Source organism: Esox lucius, chromosome 5, assembly GCF_011004845.1.
Source record: "Esox lucius isolate fEsoLuc1 chromosome 5, fEsoLuc1.pri, whole genome shotgun sequence".
NCBI lineage: Eukaryota > Metazoa > Chordata > Actinopteri > Esociformes > Esocidae > Esox > Esox lucius.
Genome location: NC_047573.1, coordinates 12,312,741 through 12,325,926, shown reverse-complemented (window position 1 = coordinate 12,325,926; position 13,186 = coordinate 12,312,741). Strand labels below are relative to the sequence as shown.

General features: G+C 40.7%; 1 protein-coding gene across 4 annotated transcripts; it reads left to right on the top strand.

Annotated features, from left to right (window-relative positions):
* Nucleotides 1-57: 57 nt before the first annotated feature.
* On the top strand, nt 58-12,747 carry pcgf5b (polycomb group ring finger 5b). Of its 4 annotated transcripts, XR_002196819.2 has the most exons (10): nt 58-160; nt 1,702-2,022; nt 3,558-3,654; nt 4,368-4,423; nt 4,562-4,621; nt 5,135-5,286; nt 5,816-5,914; nt 6,875-6,964; nt 10,146-10,528; nt 11,099-12,747. XR_002196819.2 is itself a non-coding variant. In XM_010895604.3 (9 exons), exons 2-9 carry the CDS (start codon nt 1,911-1,913, stop codon nt 10,191-10,193), a joined length of 711 nt encoding a protein of 236 aa, XP_010893906.2. In that variant the 5' UTR covers nt 58-160; nt 1,702-1,910; the 3' UTR covers nt 10,194-12,747. The 4 variants fall into 4 exon arrangements, 3 of the variants coding, with proteins under 3 accessions (XP_010893906.2, XP_010893907.2, XP_010893905.2); XM_010895604.3 differs by having other exon boundaries at nt 5,138-5,286; nt 10,146-12,747; XM_010895605.3 differs by having other exon boundaries at nt 5,135-5,265; nt 10,146-12,747.
* Nucleotides 12,748-13,186: the final 439 nt, after the last annotated feature.

Here is a 13,186-nt window from a genome sequence, read left to right as displayed (position 1 = left end):
GAGCGTATCTGAGTGAAATGAATAAAGCAGCAATGCGTAAACAAACGCTGGATCCTCCTCCGCCCCTCTCTCCTATCATCTGAAACCAGTTCCGTATTCGGCGCTACTTTCATCGGCGCGTACATCGTACCGTCTCGACCATGGAGCATTGAACTGGAAGGTAAGGGACGCGTTTACTCGCTAAACCGAGCAAATGCTAGTGCATATCCCCTTTCCACAGGCACTGCAGGCTAATACTAAAGTTTGGGATTGGCTCGGAATGCGATCATGTGTCATACGGGATATCAAGTTCTGGACATGTGCGTTTTGCGGTCATAGTCAAGTGTGTGCCATGGCGCTTGTTTAGGTTCTCACATTGTGGTCGAATAAGCAGTATGTACGATTAGGCTACATGGCAGCAAGAATTTCAACTCGTTTTTACGCCCGGGTAGGCTACATATGACTATGCAATGTTTGTCTAACAATATCATATGACGCATGTTTGCGCGTATGATTTCTTGGTGATGATGAGAGGGCTTTACTACCAGAATCTATTTATTTATTTGATGCATTTAATGTTTTTTTTTCTCCAATAAAATCTGTGACACTTAAATGGAGACATTTCCTCATGGAAGATCCTAGACAGAGTATATAGGTTATTTGGACCGTTAGTGTCCCTAACTTTGGGATCATGTAAGTGAACATATGTGTACAGCAACTGCAACGATGTTGCAAAATACATATGGTTCAGTGTAGAGTAGTTCTAGATAGACCGTTTCGTTCAAGCGTCTGTAAAACGAAGGATATGTACGTAATATTATTGTGACAATGGAGTAAAGGAATATTATGTCATAACAATCGTTGTAACTAAAGTTGCTTTCGATTCTTAGCAAATAAAGGGGGCGGGGCATAAAGGTTAAGCGTTACATATACCTGTGTCTATGGTCAATATCAATGTTTTTCCTCGGATTTTTTAAATATATATATATATGTAGATGTAACTCCTCCTAGATATTTGTTTTAATAGAATGACTGAGAAGAAATCAACTGTCTGTTCTGGTGACTTTTTAAATTTAATTTCACTCTATAATGAAGGAACATTATATTATGTTCGCACATATGAAATAGGATTTCTCTTTAAAAACATTAGGCTTTAACCTGTAGCTCTGGAATCCCGAAACTTTATTTTTGGATTTTGTTCTCCCCCCACATACACACACATGTTGCCCTTTTAGTACAACTCACTCACTATGTTAATAGGATGATGTTTGGTTTTTTTTGTTGGTACTATGGCAGTATATCACAGATCAGTCAGACAGTATGGCTTCAAGTGACTAAATTGCATCTGAAAGTTATTGGGAAGGTTGGAAGACCATGAGGCAGTAATAGTATGTGGTCTTCTGTGTAAGAGAAGTTCACCAACACTTCTAATGATAATGTTATGAAGCCTGGACCATTCCACTCTGATCAAGTACAGAACATGATCACAGAAAATTATAATGTTATGGAGCCTGGACCATTCCACTCTGACCAAACACAGAACATTATCACGGAGGGAAGCAGAAGACTTATAGTCTTAGCTTTCAGAAATTGGGTCAAAAATGTTTATAGCCAGAAGCTATGAATATAACAGAAACACTCTCTATTTGTCACATAATAACTATGTCATACCTGTAACAGGGGAAGTACCCAAATGACACTGTTTCCTTCTTTCATTCACAGACACCCACAGTGCCACTGAGAAAATGCTGCACACTTGATATCTCGCCAGTGGGGAAGCTTGAATTAAGATGAAGCGACTAAAGGGGGAAACCCAGCAGTGTGGAGCATTCCGGAAAGTGCTGTGAACTCTGACCTTCAGGCCCCATCCGCCATCATTCCATTCCTCCTTTGACCTAACCCTCCCAATCGTCACCCTGCTCTGGTCCAAGATGACCTCGCAGAGAAAGCACCTGGTCAAGGATTTCAACCGCTTTATCACATGCCACGTGTGTAAAGGATACCTGATCAAGCCCACCACAGTGACAGAGTGCCTGCACACCTGTAAGCCCCCCCCCCCCCCCCCCCATGGGCCTCATCCATCATGGGAAATTGTAGCTGGCTTTACCAGAAAAATATACCTCTGGCATATTTATTTTAATATTAGAATGTATATTAATTCAACCTTACTTCTAATAGAAATCTTCTTTAACACAATGTCTTCAGGCTCTTTTGTGCTATTTGGCTTTTTTTTTGTGTGCATCTATCGCATCACTAAAATGTCCCAGAGAAGCTGGGATTTAAAGCTCACAGAATCAGTTGGCTGCGTTATTTGTGGTTTCATACCACAGCCTTGCTAGCTCACAGAGCTATGTGTTTAGAGAGAGTGCTTTGTCAATCTCATCAACATCAGATCCTTCATGATTAACATATCATATTACATTGTCTCTTTCTACATTTCTGCCCTCTCCATCTGAACCATGGCAGATGCAAACTCTCACTCCTAGGAATGACACATCTCAAGTGATGAGGGTGAAACACAGTCATCTCTGGGTTCAGTCACCATGACAACAAATATCCTCCACACATGACAAGCTGTTTGGGGTTCAGTTTGTTTGTTTCAGGGCAAAGTGGTATCATGTTAAGGAAGTTCCGTTGTTTCCTAGACAAAATCACGATAAAAACAAATATCTAGCACACCACACTTGCTGCTGTATGATTCTTTTTGTATGTCGGTATATTTCGGAGATCCCCACCCCAGCAAAATAAATGCTTCACATTAGTCAATAGTGTTTTCCCTGTAACATCTACAGTAAAGGAATATACAGTCAGATTGCACTGAAAGTGCTGAATATACAGTAAAAGGTGTACTGTATGGTGTATTGTGTGCTGGGAGGTCTATCCTTCATGTCTTAATGGGTAGAAGGTGGTGCTGGCTATTGAAATAACTTGGAAGGTTTTGCTTTGATATAATATTTCCCACAGCAGTTGTGATTGATTGAGTATGACAGCGGCTCACTACTGTATGTATATGAGGATTGTGATCTAGGCTGAAGGTCTATGCATAGTGCATAAAGTATGTGTGGTATTGACATGGTAATGGCTAGAGGCCAGACCGTGCCCTATATCTCCGTTTCTTGTGGCAGATATTGTTCTGACGATATAGGCCTAATCGTGAGCTTAGTAATGTACAGAATCAGTCTGTGTCCTCAAATTATAGATATGGCTGTACGTTATATCACCTCATTGATGGTGTGTGTGTGTCTATCTGTGTTTTGGCTGCAGTTGCCATGCTTGGCTAGAGTGCAATAGAGGCACTAAGAACCGGCCAGGCAATACCCACCATTTCCTTATCTACCTGCCAGTCCACAGTTTCAATTTCAACTGCAGGCTGGAGCTTTTAGTCATGCTTTAAGGCTTGGATGTATAGTCGGTCAAAACTGTAGAAATATGTTATTAGAATGCTATTATTTTTGGTTAAACTTTATTTTCACGCCAAAATCAGAATGACGGTAGTTTTGGGATTTTGTTGCCGTGTGTATTCTAGCTCTGTATTTTGAAAAAATACCTTCCTGTTCACTTCCCTTTTCTGTCAACAGTTTGTAAAAGCTGCATTGTCCAACACTTTGATGATAGTAACGACTGCCCCGAATGTGGCATCCAAGTCCATGAAACCAACCCTCTGGAGATGCTAAGGTAATACCTCACTTTATGTCGTTACAATCTTTCTTCATTCATATTTTTTATTTTAAAATCCCACAATGAACACTACTGAATAGATTCATACATCAAAAACATAATTTAAAAAAGACGCCGTCCTTTGCACCACTGATCTGGCTTTAGCCGGAATTTGGCAGATCTGGGGTTTACAACCTTCAGTTGTCCACTTGTGTGGCTGGGCTGGGGGAGGATGGAGTGAACTTGAGCTTGGCTGGGGTAAGATCCAGGAAACAGCTGGACACCATTCCGGAGCCAGGGCGTCAGCTGAAGACCTCACCCAGTGCCCAGCCACCCTGCAACCCAGCCCACCGAGGCAATGTCTGGAAAATGGCTGGGTGGGAGTAAGTGAGTGTGTCCTTGTTATACTATACCTGTGAGGACCGAAATCCCAACAAGAATAGTAAAACAAGGTACATTTTAGGACATTACTTTTCATTGGTGCACATATGGAAAAAGGGTGTTTCTGGCTTTGGAGTTGGGGTAATAATAAACATTGCAGTTGTTCTGTGGTTAGAATTAGTGGTTCAGTTTAAGGTTGGGTATTTGGGTGAGTGTTAATGGTCATGATGCATAGGATTTTAAATATTCCCGTAATTCTTTGTAAGTTCCCGTACGTCCCCTTGTAAAACCTAAATGCAACTGTGTTTTCTTTTTTTTTTTTCTTCCCTTACATCTCATTTGATCTCCAGGTTGGACAACACTTTGGAGGAAATCATTTTCAAACTAGTGCCGGGGCTCAGAGAAAGTGAGTGATGTAATTTAAGCATCCACCAGCATCCTATATAAATGTTGTCTTTTGATATAGGGCAGAAGGTTACACACGCTGTTTCCCATTCATCCTAAATCATATATAATCATATATAATCATATATATTTTGTCTAGAGGAACAACAGCAGGAGATTGAGTTCTGGCGGAGTCGAAAGTCGAAAGAGAATGGAGAAGGTAAATGATTTGGATTAGTGTATCCATGAGCCGCAAGAACCTCCTCAGAGGGGACCAGAATGAACCCACTCAGGAGGGCTTGGGTGGGCAGAGGTGGGCTATCATTGGCTATTGTGTTGGAATGTAAGGAGGTTGTATGTGGGCAATTGAACAGTGAGGAGACCGAGAGACAGAACTAGTTATGACTCAGGTTCCATTATTGCTGTGGTGCAAGACTGTAGGTGGCAGTGAGTCATAAGAGGCTGAGAGATTGAAAGGGAAAGTGTTTTGACAGCACAGTACACATGGTGTTGACGAGATCACCCCTATTTGAAAAAATGGATCGTTCCGTCAGACACAAATGCCATCCCAGTGACAGTGTGATGATCAACAATTTGTTCCAAAGATCTTTAATGGAATTTCTATTTTCAGGTGCAGTTGCATATAAGCCATGTCACTGTAGAGTGCCTTTGCTATATTTTCACGACTTAATATCAATTCCCCGAAAATCAAACGCCAATTTTCTTGTGTTAGAAGATGGCTCCCGTTCTAAGAGGTCCAGGCTGGATGACGATGATGATGATGATGATGGCGGGGATGGAGACTACCACAGGAGTGACCCTCAGATAGCCATCTGTCTGGACTGTCTACGCAGCAACAGCCTGGTGGGAGAGAACATTGTCAGGGTCGGTGGCTGGGGTGTGCCCTGTCTCTTCCCTACTGATCTCCTCTGGTCTTCATGTTCACCCTCTTCCCTGCCCCCTTACCTTCATAAATCCTCCTGTTTCTGGCCAATTGGGTGAACGGGTTGCTGTCAAGTATACACCATCATGTTCCTCAAAGTGTTTTAACACATCAGAATGTAGACAGGAGATGATGCTGTGGTTTTCTTTCATTTCCTGAGCTGTCATTCGAAGCAGGTCACTCCTGTTTTTATGTCGTTGCTCTTGTTGTAACACTGGTGTTGTTCTTTAGAATTAGTTTTGGCAGAATGGTGAATATGCATTGACAGGATTGTAGAATTGCAGGAAAGGATTGTATAATTTTGCTGTTTGTTTTCAATGAACTAACTTAATTAAGTATTAATTTCATGTTTTTGTATTTCTGTTTTTTTTTATTTACACCAGAGAATGTCCCTTTGAAAATATGTATTTGTCTGCACTTCACCTAATTATGAATAACTGTAAAATGTCATCTTTCGAACGTCCACACTAGGGCTTAATGAAGAAATTTATACGCTGCTCAACTCGGGTGACAGTCGGAACAATCAAGAAGTTTCTCAGTTTGAAGTTAAAGCTACCAAGTTCTTATGAGGTAACAAACTAAGCTATGTATGTGCTCTATACCCATATAACAGATGCTATATATTGTATGCTATTGAATGTTTAATGTTTGTTTTGTGTTGTCCTCACGTGAAGTAGTTTTTTCATGCAGAGTTTATCCTGTTTATTGGTATTGTGTGTTGAGGGCCTTTGTTGGGTTTGTCCTTAGTTTTTTGCTTGTTTGATTATTGTAAGAAAGGTAGCTCAATGGATCTACTCTATGGATCCTCTTTGTGTTCTGCTGAAGCCACCTATTCTGTCACTGAATCAGTCTACCGTTCAGTACTAGCACAGTATCAATTTGTGACATACATACGAAAAAGGCATTTTCCTGTGTGCAGTACATGATTTTCTTCTGGACTTGGAAGTTTCAACCAGGAAGAGGACAGAGCTTGCATTGCAAACAGGCTAGCGAGAACATTAGACTCTTCTTACTTTAAATCCTAACCTCACCCTAACCTTATCCTTATCTAACGCTGACCATAGTTTCTTCCGTCAAGGTATATCTGAATAAAATGGTGTCCTCTACACATTTCTTCCTTCAGTGCACATCTGAAAAATGGTGCCCTGTGGATGAAAAATTCACTTTTCCCACACATTTCTAAAAAGCAAAAGGTGACAGTGTGTCAATTATATCGTGGGAACTGTAAGGACACACACTTAACCGGTCTCTAAACGACACGTTCTAACTCCGCACTCACGCTGACATTCAAAAAGTCACATTTCTTTTACGTTTCTGTAGTTGCGGCCATTTTTACTTTGTATACATTCGCTTGTCTGTAATGTCTATATGGAGACATTTCATTAAAGGTCTGTATATGGTACATTTCTGGCTGCCTGTAAAGACATTTCTGGAATGTGTCGGACCCCAGGTAGACTAGCCCCAGCCATGGCTCCACTTAATGGGGATTGGTAAACCCAGTAAGTCACACGCATCTGTGTCCCCTCACAGCTAGATGTCCTATGCAACGGGGAGATCATGGGTAAAGACCACACCATGGAATTCATCTACATGACACGGTGGAGACTTCGCGGTGAAAACGTAAGTGAACTCCCCATGATCTCAAAGCCCACCCCCCTACTAACCCCCAATTTGAAAGATGCTAAGCCCTGTGCATTCTCGCCAGGGGATAAGCTGCGGGTACTGAATGAAGGTGCTAGAGTTTTACTAGTCCATATGACAGACACTGCTTGCTTTGCTGTAAGCCGATTAGCTGGTTAGCCATCGGAATTGCCAACCCCACACTTGTGTGCTCTCCACTGTGATGTTCCACAGCATGCCAGTGGTATGGTTAAAAGAGCTTATTACAGGCCTGCTATAAGGTCTGACTGGTGCTATACAGTGGGAAGAACAAGTATTTGATACACTGCCAATTTTGCAGGTTTTCCCACTTACAAAGCATGTAGAAGTCTGTAATTTTTATCATAGGTACTCTTCAACTGTGAGTGACAGTTGAAGAGTACCTAAAACAAAAATCCACAAAATCACATTGTATGATTTTTATGTAATTAATTTTTCATTTTATTGCATGACATAAGTATTTGATACATCAGAACTTAATATTTGGTACAGAAACCTTTGTTAGCAATTACAGAGATCATACGTTTCCTGTAGTTCTTGACTAGGTTTGCACACACTGCAGCAGGGATTTTGGCCCACTCCTCCATACAGACCTTCTCCAGATCCTTCAGGTTTCGGGGCTGTCGCGGAGCAATACGAACTTTCGGCTCCCTCCAAAGATTTTCTATTGGGTTCAGGTCTGGAGACTGGCTAGGCCACTCCAGGACCTTGAGATGCTTCTTACGGAGCCACTCCTTAGTTGCCCTGGCTGTGGGTTTCGGGTCGTTGTCATGCTGGAAGACCCAGCCACGACCCATCTTCAATACGGTGCAGTCTTCCTGTCCCCTTTGCAGAAAAGCATCCCCAAAGAATGATGTTTCCACCTCCATGCCTCATGGCGAGGACTGTTTTAAACAGGCTCCTAGGGGCAGGGCTGAAGTCGTGCAAAGCTTGAATGTTTTTGCGAGAAGTGGCATAAAGTCACCCAACAGCAATGTGACCGACTGGTGGTGAGCATGCCAAGACGCATGAAAGCTGTGATTAAAAATCTTCCTAAGTTAAAACATTAGTATTTTGTTGTATATTAATTTGTTTTCTTAGCATTATTTGAGGTCTGAATACAATGGATATTCTTTTGGTTATTTTGACCAGTTGTTATTTTCTACAAATAAATACTCAAAATTAAAATATTTTTATTTGGGAGTAATGTTGTCAGTAGTTTATAGAATAAAACAAAACTGTTCATTTGACTCAAACACATACCTATGAATAATAAAACCAGAGAAACTGGTAATTTTGCAGTGGTCTCTAAATCAATTCCAGAGCTGTATTTACAGCTCCAGATAAGATTAAGAGACCACTGCTGCTTTTTCTTTCCTTTCAAAAAAAGTTGGACATTTGCAGTGGTCTCTTAATTTTAACCCTTCTGTTCCTCACTCAAAACCTTCCTTTTCAACTTTTTTGGAAAGGAAAGATAAAGGTGCAGTGGTCTTAAATTTTTTCTGGAGCTGTATATAATTTACAAAAAATCTTTATCACATTTGAATACATTCAAATGCATTTTAGCAAATTAACCAGTTTGTTCAATTGTATTCCTGAAAGTCTGTACTCCCGCTGCTTGATTTTCAGGGTTTTATTAATCTAGTATTTATTTTCACTTATTTACCCACTATACCCCCCAGATTTAGGATGGATTTTTTATTTTTTTTGTTGTAATTTTGTTAAATGAAATTACTTGGATATAAAAAATATTAATATTTTATCGGGATAAATGGCCACTCTCTTTTAATACTGATTCTAAATTGATGCAACCAATCAAATTCAACATTGTACGCATTGTAAACAGTGTCATTTGTCTCAACCTATGTTATATTGAAGTGATTTCAGGATAATTCAGCATTGTCTGTAGGTTCTTTCTTTTGGGAAGTTAATAATAAAGCAAACACAACTATGGGCACCAAGGAGCTTTGAAAACAGCTAAGCAACAAAGTTGTGGAAAGACATAGGTCAGGGTTCCTCTTCAGCTTGACCAGTTTTGTACTAAAACTGCCCACTATAAACAGCTACTATACCAGCCCACTATAACCAACTACTATACCAGCCCACTATAACCAACTACTATACCAGCCCACTATAACCAACTACTATACCAGCCCACTATAACCAACTACTATACCAGCCCACTATAACCAACTACTATACCAGCCCACTATAACCAACTACTATACCAGCCCACTATAACCAGCTACTATACCAGCCCACTATAACCAGCTACTATACCAGCCCACTATAACCAACTACTATACCAGCCCACTATAACCAACTACTATACCAGCCCACTATAACCAACTACTATACCAGTCCGCTGTACACACCTACTATACCAGCCCACAGTACCCACCTGCTATAACAGCCCACTATAATCACCTACTATACTAACCCACCATAACCACCAACTATTCCCCTGTTTTACATGATACTCTGCTCAGAATACCCTGGTTGTCACTAATCAGCCCTTAATCAGTCCTTACGCTGAATGTTCCCATGTCAATAATCCAAGTGAGGAATCAGTTAAGCTCTTCAGCTTAGAAGAACCAGATGATCATTGAAACAAACAACAAATCAGAAGACAGTATTACTGGTGAACAGAGCAGATAGTTTCTATTTGGTATTTGACAAGTGGGGGTTGGTCAGATTGGTCACTAAGGCATTCTCCTGTCTCTGCAGAATAGGTGAAAGCTCTTTGTTTCCTCTCCATTTCTGGACCAAATGACCAGGAACTGGGTCATTGTGGCCCGACTCATTTCCCCTCTCCTTGGGAGTGTACATGAGTGTCTCCTGCCTACTGTTGCTGTCCGCCTTGCTGTCTAAAAATAGGCAGCAGCATCAGCCAGTGTCTGTGTGTTTCACTATCACCTGCTCTGGCATCTGTCTCTGACTCTCTCCTCATAACGCTCGGCACTCACCTGCGTTAGGTTCTGCACTTACTGCGGCATATCCTGACTGTGAACCTGTGATCGCTGTGTATTAACGTACCCATTAAATATGAAGTCGTTTTAGTACCCTACCAACTGACTCCAAGCGAACAGAATATTGGATGTTCCAATGTCTCTTGTATTTTGTCTGATTCAATTTAAATGTGACTGTCACCCCTCTCTTTCAGGCCTACCCAATGGTTCTAGAATATCGCCCACGGATAGACTTTGGTTGACTGAAGGAGATGTTGGGCAGGTCCTGCACTAACGGCCCATTGACAGACTATACAATGAATGGATGTCCCTGGCTTGAGACAAGGACCACCACGCGTCTTCACGCATCATCTGCATGCAGTAATCCGTTATTGCTTGTAATCTCATTCTGTTCCCCGTATGCTGTCTTCCAGCTTCATTGTTTTTCGTTTCATTGTTCAAAAACCCCACAAGGCTCGAAGACCAGGCCTGATATCCTGAAGTATTAATTCTCAAAGATGTACCGAGATGTCATGGACGAACGTGTGACGACATGCCCTTGGTCCTCAGCACTTTGGCGTGTTCATAATAATAGGAGGTGTGATTACTAGTATTCCACTGCTACGCCACACAAGAATGATATCCCGAGACAAACGTGAACACTGGCAGATGGTCCATTATAATTTACCTTATCTATGCTGGATTTAGTGTCTTACATGTCTCCCTTCCCAGATAACGGTCAGTTCTGGGACATATCTTTACATCATCGGCCAGTGCTGGTGCATGTGGGCCAGAACTGTGCCAGATACTCAAGATAAGGGGCCACATACTTAGTTTTTTTTCTGGAACCTTATGCATTGGCCCACGGCCCAAATCGGGGCGAACATCCGGCCGTTATCTTGAGCACCAACACTGGCCAATGATGTACTGATATGGGCCAGAACTGACCGTTTTCTGGGATTCCTTACTCCTGCTTTTAAACAATTAACTAAAGTAGTGCCTTTCCTCACTTGCCTCTCTTTTAATACCCTCCAAAATCCAAACTGCTCTTTGTATGAATTCCCTTGGTTAAGAGTAGAGTTAAAATGATACAAAAAACTGTTTATATATATATAAGTTCCATAACCCTTCCTAAATAACCTATATTTGTCCATTCCATCCCCTTCAGTTGTTATTACCCACATGCAATTTAAGTTCTGCAAGACTACATTTGCTGGAAGAAGGTTGGAAACAGCAGATTGTTGCCTACACTGTTTGATTTGTGTAGCTGTCTGTGCATCATGTACAACGTATTGGCCGGTGAGCTTGACTTGCATAGTGGAGATTTGTATAGACATTTTACTACTAAATTGTATGTCAGACCTGCTGAATGGCTTAAAAGGAATGGATGGTCGTTGCTGAATGAATGAGTCATTATACAAATGCTCCAAGTGCTATTTGTGACTTCGCATATGAGGGTTTACTCGAAGATTTCTTACATTTTCCCCAAGAGTCACAAATCGAAGTCCACATAACTGTCCTTTGCAGGCAGGGTTTGTCGACATGTACATTACATTTATTTATAAAAGCAAAATTGTGAAATATTGTATCATAGTCCAGGCCCCTTTAAGACTCATAATGTTTCATCTGTAGGTGCTGTGAAACAAGAAAGGATGTCAAATGAACCCTTGTTGCCTCTTTGGAATAAGTATTAATTGTATTTCAGTAACATTGGTTTAACATTTATTCATAATATTAGAATGTACAAACAAATCTGAAAAAAGAACACTTATTTGGCATAATCTATGTATTGTTGAACATAATATGTTCTACAAGCATATTGAAGTTTAGTAGTGGCATCCTTGCTATAGAACATTTTGCTGGTGTTTTGCAGGATGTGCAATGATAAAAATGTAAAGCTTATTTAAATCTAAGGTGATCTTTTAAAAGCACCAAGCTGACCACCACAGTCTAGGTTTGTACCTTGATTTTGCCACTAGATAATGAGTGGCTGGGAAATGGGCCAGTATGGCCTAGGAAGTGGAGAGGCATTGTCAGTGTGGGTTTACTGGTGTCTTCCCACTGTGGTGACGCCAGCATTTTTGGGCACTTGCTCAGGTTGTCAGATTAGTGAGCGTGCCCTCAAATGCGTGGGTCGATTTGACCGCTCAATGGATTTATTTGCATGGAAATCCAAGAACTGAAGAATCACTCAAACCATTTCTTCATACTCTCCTCAAAACACCAAAGAATAATAAGAGCAGAAAGAGGCAACAATTGTTGCATTTAAGATGTTCAAGATTGATATAGTAATCCTAACACGTTGAGGGGAAAGGTTTTTAATAATCTAAATCTGTGAGAGTACAGAAATCTTGGTAGGAAAATTCATAAATAAGACATACATTTCTATCTGGGCCGAAATGTACACAACTTTAGAAATCTCCACAAGCAAAACTTTTAGTACAAGCCTTCCTACCATTCTGGTCTACTTCATACATGCTTTACATGTTTGCAATGGTATCTCTTACTTTCCCTAAAAAACATGCTACAGTGGTTTTAAATGTTAGAAAAATAAATGTTTAGGCCGAATAATCCTTGAAATGTCCCTGTGCTGCAATGAACAATATGTATTTTTGTAACAAGAATCACTTGTAGATATTTTATCTTTAAAAATGAAATTTTATGTTGTATATTTAACAAATGTAAAATGCTGCTTAGAATAATCTATTCTATTTTTAAATGTAAATGTGCCTGATAAGGATTCATAGAGACATTAGAACTGTACATATGTAATAGCTGCTCTATGTATGTGATATGATTACAAAAATACCAAACTCAGTCAGTTCAATTTCTGTCATTTCATATTTGACCAGTTACTTATTGTTATTCCAAATACTATATGCTTTTTATGGAGGCATAGTTAATATTTCTTATTCACTCCTTATTCCAAGGAGCCCCAACGCTGTCCTGGTCTCTTCCAATGGCTAAAAAGAGCAACCTAAACGCTCTGCCTTTCCTGGACAAGGATGTCGGTTCCTCAGGGCCCCACCCTGTGTGAAGAGGCCCTCCAACAGGGTCTCATACTTTCACCATGATTTCATGCTTTATCTGCCAAGGATAAGGTTTCTCCTGTATTAGAACTAATCAGGCTTTTGAATGCGTCTGCCTTGACTTTTGGCAGGAGAAAACCCTTCAAGGATCTGTGTAAGAAGTGCCACTGCTGTTTCGGAGTGGGGTAAAGAGAGGGGGGCACCCCTGTCTCGAACCACAGCTGTCC

Bases quoted from the DNA above. Each gene is read 5' to 3' on its own strand.
- pcgf5b (XM_010895603.3), top strand. From the start codon at position 1,911: ATGACCTCGCAGAGAAAGCACCTGGTCAAGGATTTCAACCGCTTTATC. The intron at 2,023-3,557 runs GTAAGCCCCCCC...TTCTGTCAACAG, and splicing joins GACAGAGTGCCTGCACACCT to TTTGTAAAAGCTGCATTGTC. The intron at 6,965-10,145 runs GTAAGTGAACTC...CCTCTCTTTCAG, and splicing joins GGAGACTTCGCGGTGAAAAC to GCCTACCCAATGGTTCTAGA.